Below are 8,611 nucleotides of genomic sequence, written 5' to 3'. Positions count from 1 at the left end.
ATGTGCTATCAAATATGAGGTTTTTAGTACTCTGAGAGTAATGCTCAAATCTTTCACATAATAGTAGGTCTTGTTAATTAAATTCATTGTATGACCTTTCATTCACCTGTAAAAGATGAAGCATTGCTTGAATAATTTCTATTTTTTTTATATAAAAGAAAAGTAAAGCATCAAACGGTCGTTACATTTTCTTCTTAAATGCATTTCTTAAATGCAAATAAATGTCATGTAATTAACAACAGATCTGGAAAGGTTATGAGTTATTATCATTTTCATGGTAGCAAATTCTCCTTGTGAACCTAACTAGAAATGTCAAAACTAAGCCAAAGAGACTAGTGGATTTTGAATCACAAAACTTGTAATTTACAAAAATCTCCCCACCCTCTTTAAAGAAGAATAAACTCAAGTCTTGAAAACATCAATTTGATGTTTTCAAAAAACAAATCTCAACATTGTATTTTGGGAATAATTGTAAAAAAAAAAAAAAAAAAAAATTTTTAAACATTGAAAAAAACACCATGGGAACTATATTTTTTTTGTTTTTGTTTTTAATACTTGCTTAAAGCAGAATTTTAAATTGTGCATCAAACATGAATAATTATGTTGGACTCTAAGACCACTACTCCTTCATGTCACACATAATATTATGCTATGTTAATTAAATTCATAATAAGACCTTCCATTTGCGAGAGAAAAATGAGTATTAACACGCGGGATTTTGAATAATTTTCCATTAAAATAACCTTACAATTTCATCTTATATGCATTATTTTTAAATGCAAATCTAAGTAATAAACAAGCAAATCTACAACTCAAGTTGAGAATTAATGTATCATTGAAGGATTTGGATACTCCCCTTGAATCAAATTTAGAAAAGCTCTAGAACCTGATTTTGTAACCAAATTTGCAATGAATCTCATAGTATCCTAACGATAGTAACTTATTTTAAAGCAATTGGATTATGTCATAATTGTGTGAGTGTAGTGAAGTAAATGACCGATTTTTCTACCCAAAATTGGATTTCATTTTTTATATTTTTAAAAAAAAACCTAGTCCACAACTGACGTGTACATGCTGACGTGGCAAACACTCAACTATTATAAAACCCCACCAACACCACACAAACAGAGGCACACACAGACAATAGGACAAACCAAAAAGAACAACCATAGTACTCTCTCTGTGTCTTTGTTTGGTACTAGGAGGAGAGAACTGTGAGAGCTGAGGAAAATAAGAGCGAGTGAGCGAACCGGCCGAAATGTGTCTTACCGGTACAGACTGTGCCGGCGGAACCGGAGGAGGAGGGATTTCTAAAATAAACGATGACGTTTTGCAGAACATTCTAGGGAGGTTGCCAGCCTTAACCTTCGCATCAGCTGCGTGCGTTAGCAAATCCTGGAATCATGTATGCAGTCGGTTCCTCACGCGCCCTAAGCTCGCGTCGGCTCTCTCTCTCAACCCCTCTCTACAAGTAAATACTACACTCAAAAATAAATTTTATTTTATTTTTCTCATTTTTAATTATTATATATATATATATATATATATATGTATATCATTCTATTTAATTATGACTTACACTTGGTTTTAATTTTCATTATTCTTATGGTTTCAATTTTTCCATTTCAATGATATATGTTAGTTCTTTTTCAATTCTCCAAAAAGAAAGTCCTCTTTCAATATATATATATATATATATATTTTTTTTTTTTTGTTGAAAAAGTTAACTGATATCTAAAATAATATTTTTAGAAACTTTTTATTATATATATAAAAAATTGTTACAGTTTTTTTTTTTTTTTTTCATAAAAATGGTGTCCTTAGGCCACCAGTTTAAAGAATTTTTTTTTGTTTTTTTTTAATTATAAAATATTTTTAAGACTCTCAAGTAATATATTTTCATTATGTTTTTATCGCCTTTTAAATCCATTTTTCATAAAAATGGTGTCCTTAGGCCACCAGTTAATAGAACTTTTTTTTTTTTGTTATTATAAAATATTGTTAAGAAACTTGTAGCTCAAGCGATATAAATTCATTAGGTTTATATTGCCTTTTAAATCCATAGTAAAAGACGTTATCTTTTATTGGAATCGGAAATGGACGGAATGACTATATTGAAAATAGATGTAAATTAAGAGGCTGAAAAAAAAAAATTTGAAACTATAGGATAGAAATAAAAGCATGTTAAAGTTTAAAAGGAAATAATTAGTTAATTAATTACATATGTTTAAACTTTAATCACCCTCAATTCCTCATAATTCAAAATTGTGGCTCACTGATTTTTTTTTTTTTTTTTTTTCATGTTTATTTTTGTTTTATAGGAAGCTGTGAAAGAGGTATTTGATAAGGTGCTTTCGGAGCCAATTCGTCCACAATTTGCAATCGCATTCATTGGCGTGCAATTCAACTTGAAAGAGACTCACAAACTTGTATTAAGTTTAACTCTGTTTTAATTAAATATATTTATCATCCAATTTTTTTTTTTAACTAATTTTTTTTTAATAATGCTTTGTAGATTACAGAAAAGCTAGGCGGTGAGATTCCTATAATTACTAATGCTGCCACTGGAATCATTGGTGTCGATGCGAAAACTAATGTGCTCAGAGAGGTTTGTGACTGTCTCTGTGTGTGTTTGTTTAATTTTATTCATTAATTTGTTTGAAGTACATTAAATATTATTGGTATTAATTTTAGGAAAAAGTTTACTCCAAACTGGTTTGGTCGAAAATTCTTCCAACCCACTATGTGAAAATTGACAAGACTATGCATGCGTACTTTTAGTCACATGACATTTTTTAACGAGTCACGTGACTTGCTTAAATGATACATGTGAACAGTTTTATGAATCGCAAAGTATTGGGTTGGAGAAAATTCCTCCAAACTGGTTTGGAAAAAAAAAAAATTATCCTTAATTTAGTTTTTATTTATTTTTTAAATGCAGGTGAAGTGGGAATTAGGAGATGAGGATGGAACTAATTGTGAGGAATATAATACTGTAAGTAATTTAAACCGAGGGATTGTTTTGGTTGTTGGATTTGTACCTGGGCTCAAACTTGCTGCTGTCCCGCTTATACGGCCTAAGAAGGTATATAAATTCAGTCTTATATGGTAAAATGATATGACAATGCAATTTTTACATGTGCTTTATACTAGGATGCTCTCAATTTTGCTGTTTAAAATGAAAAGTGAACATTTACTAGATGGAAAAAGATCACTCCCCCTATCAAAAAAAAAAGATCATTACTGTTTCAAATTGATTTATTTCATGCATGACATTAAATATTACAAATCTGAACGTTTATGTGTTTAAATGATAATTTTAAATGACGTGGTATCGTGTCCACTGTTGGATATAAGTAAGAAAATCTTAAACCTGAAATAGACTTAGGGGAAATGGAGAAATTCTAGCTTCATGATTAAGATTTGATTTTTCACAAGTTCATGGGTGAAAATGGATATTTTAAATGATGTGGAGTTATTTCCCGCTATTTTTGAGAGGGAGTATTTGTGAGTCCTACAAATTATTCAGTAGGTTTGTAAATGTATGAAGAAATTGGCTTAGGCATTTCTTTTTCCAATGACAGGGAAATCAAATGGCCATGGTTGACAAGTTTGTGATTGATATTATGAATTATACAGCATCTGTTTCGGGTTGTACATCTCCAACTGGCATCATAATGTTTGGAGTAAGTATGAGTGTGTGTGTGTGTGTGAGTTTTGATGGGCTATTAGTTGTTTCACTTCTAAAGAAAATACATGATTTTCATTTCTTAAAGTGGGGTTTAGTTCTTTTGTGTTTCTAACGTTTGACATATGTGATGTTTTAGGATCAAACTATTGACATGAAACCCGTTATTGCAAAGATGGGTGAGAACCGAGCTCTTCTTGATTCCATTTCTTTGTTAATACTTTTCATGGATCACATTGAAAATTTTGCAATCTTTTCTGTGTCAATGATAAGTTTTCTTAGAGTTGTATGTGTGTATGTATTTATTACTCAAGCACCTGCTGGATCTTGAATTCACGGTCTCACCCTCTTCCTTGTTTTTATAAGGAGAGTATATATCCTTTCAGCTAGAGTCCATTGGCTGTATTGATTTAAGTTTTAGTTAGTAAATAGTAATGTAGTCCGAGGTATTTAGATTTTCTTGTGAATTGTAATAGATGCTATTCACATAGCTTCCAAATGATTAAATCTAACTGCTCTAACTGCAGATCACGCTATGCCTGAGGAAACAACCATCGTGGGTGATGCAAGTGGTAACTTCTTGTTCAGAAGTGGGGATAGCTCTCACAGCTACAGTGGGGATTTGTACTTTTTTGATGCTGTTGCTCTTGTATTTGCAAGGGACAAAGCAAAGTCTCATGGTACTTCATTTTGTTAATAAATTAAGCCCCAAGCTTCTAGTACTTGTTTTGAAATTAAATTTTGTGTTTTTTCCCTCTCATTTTCTGGATCATTAGCCACAATAAGAAACTTTATATTTTATCACAAATTCTCTAGTATGATATGATTGTAGTACCTTTAATGTTTCTGATGCTCCATTACGTATTGTCTTCTAATGTTTCAAATATTTTCTTTGACAAAACTATCAACTGGGGGGATTCTGTTTCAATAAGCAGGTATAGGGGAAACTCAGTTCTATGTTACACTGTCAACTGGTGTAATTCCATTTGGTCCTCAACTCACGGCAGTTTCTGTGAGAATGAAAGATCAAGGATGTTCGTGGCTTTCTGCCAGCATGGAAGGATATCATGAGATTCTTGGTGGCCAAGATCTTTTAGACAGTATTAATGAAGTGGTATGTTGATTGAGTGTTAACTTGTATATAATTATTTTTATTCACAAAGTATTCTTCTTACACCATCCATTCTTAAATTACATAGTCTACATTTTTTTGGGATGCCCCTTGCCATCAAATCTGTTACATATAATATAATGTATTTTCACATTTCCTTTTTGATAAGTAAAATGTATTTTTCACATTTCATTGTGATATTTGGAAGTTGATAATGATAAGTTGAAAAGCATTAAGTAGTTGTTATGTTGTTAAAATGCAATTGGTCTAGTGACCAAAATTTGATTTTCATAAGGTCTATTTTTTTACAATTCAATCTTATTCTCCCTTGTTCTCTATTTTGAGTTACTGCTGAGTTTGTATTTACTTTTTATCTTTTAAAGATCTTTCTTTTCCTCAAATGACAATGGATTTTGTTGCAGATGGATCAAGATGAAATCGATGAGTCTCCTGATTTGTACATCGGGGTCACACAACATAGAGAATGCTCCATTGGGTCAGTCCAATTGAGGTCGGCAACATCCTTGGCATTTTATGAAGTTTTAGGGTAAGATATCATTTTTGCCCCCTAATATGTGGTTTACCTCATTTGCATTTGTGATGACTGTTCATTCAAGCTACAAGGACTGCCATTGAGCATGTCCATTGACTCAAGTTGCATATCTTGTGTTGGAAATTTTCATGTTAATGTTGAGTTTTTAAGTCCCACATCAAGTAGTATTGAATATTTGATAAGAGTGAGAAAATTGATATACTTGGTGGGACCCATTAGCTTAGAGCTTATGTCTGTGTCCCAACATGTATATCAAGCCCCGCAGCAACACTTGAATCAGTGCTAAGTTGCACACCACTGGTATATACTCATCTAATGTGCTTCTTCAACTCTTGAATGGTGCACAAAGCTGAGTAGGTAAGTTCACCATGAAGCAATCAGCCAAATACTATCAATTACTTTGTGATAATCAGATGACTTTTACATACTGGGTTTAGTGCTTGAGAAGTTTAAAGTTTGAATGGATTCTGGTCTTGTGGCACATATGGTTTACTAAAAGACACACAAATTTTGGAAGAATGGCCTGTGGTGTGCACCTATAAACGAGTTTCTGGAATTTTCATATTTGCAAGAGGATTTTTTGTGGTGCATGTCCATAAATGATAATTTCCTGAAATCTTTAAGCAAAATAAAACAATTGTATAAATAATATGGTGTTTTCATTTCATAGAGTATTGGTAACATTTTCCTAGAGAACTTGTATTTTCGTTGAGACAAATGATTACTGATATACATTTCATTCTTGTCCTTTTCCCCTACAGAAACAGAAGGTTGAAAAGATTAACAAATCAAAAAACTGATTTCTGGGTTCTTATTGTTTTTAACAGTGGAGATAATCAGTACTTTGTTGTTGATGGTGTTGGTATCAAACCTGGTGACTCCTTCCTATTCTACCATTCTGATTCTGAAACTGCATCATCTTCTTGTGCCAATGTCTTTGAAGATCTTGAAGCTTTGAAGACAGGTTCGAATGACAAATATCACCGTGACATAATAGGTGTTGCTGATAATGGTCTGAAGAAAGAAGTCTTTGGAGGCTTTATCTTCTCTTGCCATCTTCGTGGTGAGTCATACTTCGGACGCCCTAATGTTGATAGTGACCCATTCTCTTTGAACTTTCCGAATGTACCACTGGCAGGGTTATTCTGTACTGAGGAAATCGGGCGTGACTCTCCAGGCTCAAGTGAACAAAGGGAGGGTCAAGAACCGTCTTTTGGCCGATGTTGCCTGCATGTTTATAGCACAGTTTATTTAGTGATGTCATATGTTCCTCCACCTTCGAAGCTCTGATCTTGTCCATGTTATTCTCCACAATGGTTGGAAACTTGTGGGAAAAAAATTACTCTACATGAGCTCTAAATGTATGCGTCTATGCGGATTTTGGTTTTGAAAAGTAATACTCTGAATTTATTTTTCAAGTAAAAGCTGCTGATATTAGAGTATGGACTGCAAATATTTTACTAGGAAAACTGTTAGTTTTTATATGCATATTGCCTGGAAAATTTTTCTTCAATTAATGCTATAGAGATTGGAGAAAATTTTGTTTGAGCAACTTAATTTCAATGGTTATGCTGAGTTGCAAAACGGCTAATTTGGTCTTAAAAGTTTGGTTTTAGCATTGTAAATAGGTGTACAAGTTAAAATGGCAACTAGCTTTTGGCCTTACATTCTTTTTCTTTCCTCGACCTGAAGTGCTGTACTTGCAAGCCCTGCACCATTGGTCTCCATTTCACATTATAAACCATAAAGCATAAGGAATTGAACGCTTATGGGACACCCTCTGTTAGTACAAATTGGATTCATCACATTATTCGTCAAACTAGGTTGTCAGGTTGTCGGGATGTTTTCTCGACCGAAAGTATGGTTGTCTTGAAAAGACTTTGACCCCACTTTCTTATATATATTTATTTTTTTTAAAAGGTAAAACTTAAATAGAGTACTTTATATGCAATATATAAGGTTCTTTAATTGAATTCAAATGGATTGTTTTGAATATAAATATTTTTATGGGAGTTTTGAATTTATTTATTTTTGGAAAAGAAACGCTATTCTAATCTTATTAGTCACTGTAACAAAATGTTTGAATGTAATTGAGATAACTAATATACTACATCTCAAGGTACAATATCTAAATTTTAACAAAAAAAGAAAAAAAAAATTGAAGCCATGTTTACGAATAGTGTCTTATTGATAAAGAGTAGAATAGTCTTGAAAAGACTGAGACTTCACTTACTTATATATAATTTGTTTTTAAAAAAGTAAACTTATAGTAAGTAAATTAGGTTTCCGAATTTAATTGATTATCAAAAAAATGGTTTCCCAATTAAATTTAAACCCTTGTTTTTAGAAGAAAAATCATACACTTGTTTTTTTTTAAATTTAATTATTCTTGAAAAATAGTAACACTATTCTTATGTTATATTATTATATTTAATTAAGTAGATGTAGGACACTATATCATTTTATTTTTGAGAAGTACAATATCTTAGTTTTAGCCCCAAAAAAGAAAAAAATGAAGTCATGTTTGTTTTAATTACAAGTTTGCCACCAATTTAGTTACCGTTTAAATAATTGAGCGTTTCTGAGAGAAGGGAAGTAGAGTAGAGCGGGTAATTAACTTTGTTGGAGCTGTGAAGTTGGTAGAAGAAATGAAGAAGAAAGGGTATGAACCTTACCACTACTATTAGTAGTGGTAGAGAATACTTGGAAAGCCTCATCAGAATTAGTTCTTACTTTGAAATCTGTGAGGGATCACTACAAATCTCGAAGCTTAAGCAATCTTGGTCAAGCTTTAGCCCTGATTGATACTTGATAAAATGCTTCCATTGATGATTTTAATAACATGTTGGGTACTCATTACCCTAATTAAACAAATGAAATCATTTGGCATGATAATTGGCACCCAAAGAGGACTCTATAAAAAAAAAAATTTGGGCATGGAATAGTGTATGATGCTGCGAGCTCAATAAATGCTAAACTCTCTAGTGTGATTCTAGACAAGGCTTTGAATTGGAGCTATGTAAGGTGCGATGATCTTGTTACTATTCTATGTAATTTGTCATGGATTGTTATTGGTGAATGTGATAAGGCTGTATGGATTCCCTCCAAATCAGGTACGTTCTGTGCCTCAAGTGCTTGGGACCAAATTAGGCTAAGGAGGCTTACTATCGATTGGTGGAAAATTGTTTGGTCTAAAGGCATCCCAAGGCATGCTTTCATTACTTGGTTGGCTTTGAGGGATAGATTATCTACTAATGAA

General features: G+C 32.3%; 1 protein-coding gene across 1 annotated transcript; it reads left to right on the top strand.

Moving 5' to 3' along the window:
* Positions 1–1,141: 1,141 nt before the first annotated feature.
* LOC126702777 (F-box/LRR-repeat protein At5g63520-like) lies at positions 1,142–6,794 on the top strand. Its single transcript, XM_050401627.1, has 10 exons — positions 1,142–1,471; positions 2,322–2,429; positions 2,516–2,608; positions 2,942–3,085; positions 3,585–3,686; positions 3,828–3,867; positions 4,216–4,368; positions 4,624–4,802; positions 5,222–5,346; positions 6,180–6,794. The coding sequence occupies exons 1-10, from the start codon at positions 1,259–1,261 to the stop codon at positions 6,640–6,642; spliced, it is 1,620 nt and encodes a 539-aa protein (XP_050257584.1). The 5' UTR covers positions 1,142–1,258; the 3' UTR covers positions 6,643–6,794.
* Positions 6,795–8,611: the final 1,817 nt, after the last annotated feature.

Source organism: Quercus robur, chromosome 10 (assembly GCF_932294415.1).
Source record: "Quercus robur chromosome 10, dhQueRobu3.1, whole genome shotgun sequence".
Taxonomy (NCBI): domain Eukaryota; kingdom Viridiplantae; phylum Streptophyta; class Magnoliopsida; order Fagales; family Fagaceae; genus Quercus; species Quercus robur.
Note: the sequence above shows the minus strand (reverse complement) of the source record. Positions and strands in the feature narration are given on the sequence as shown.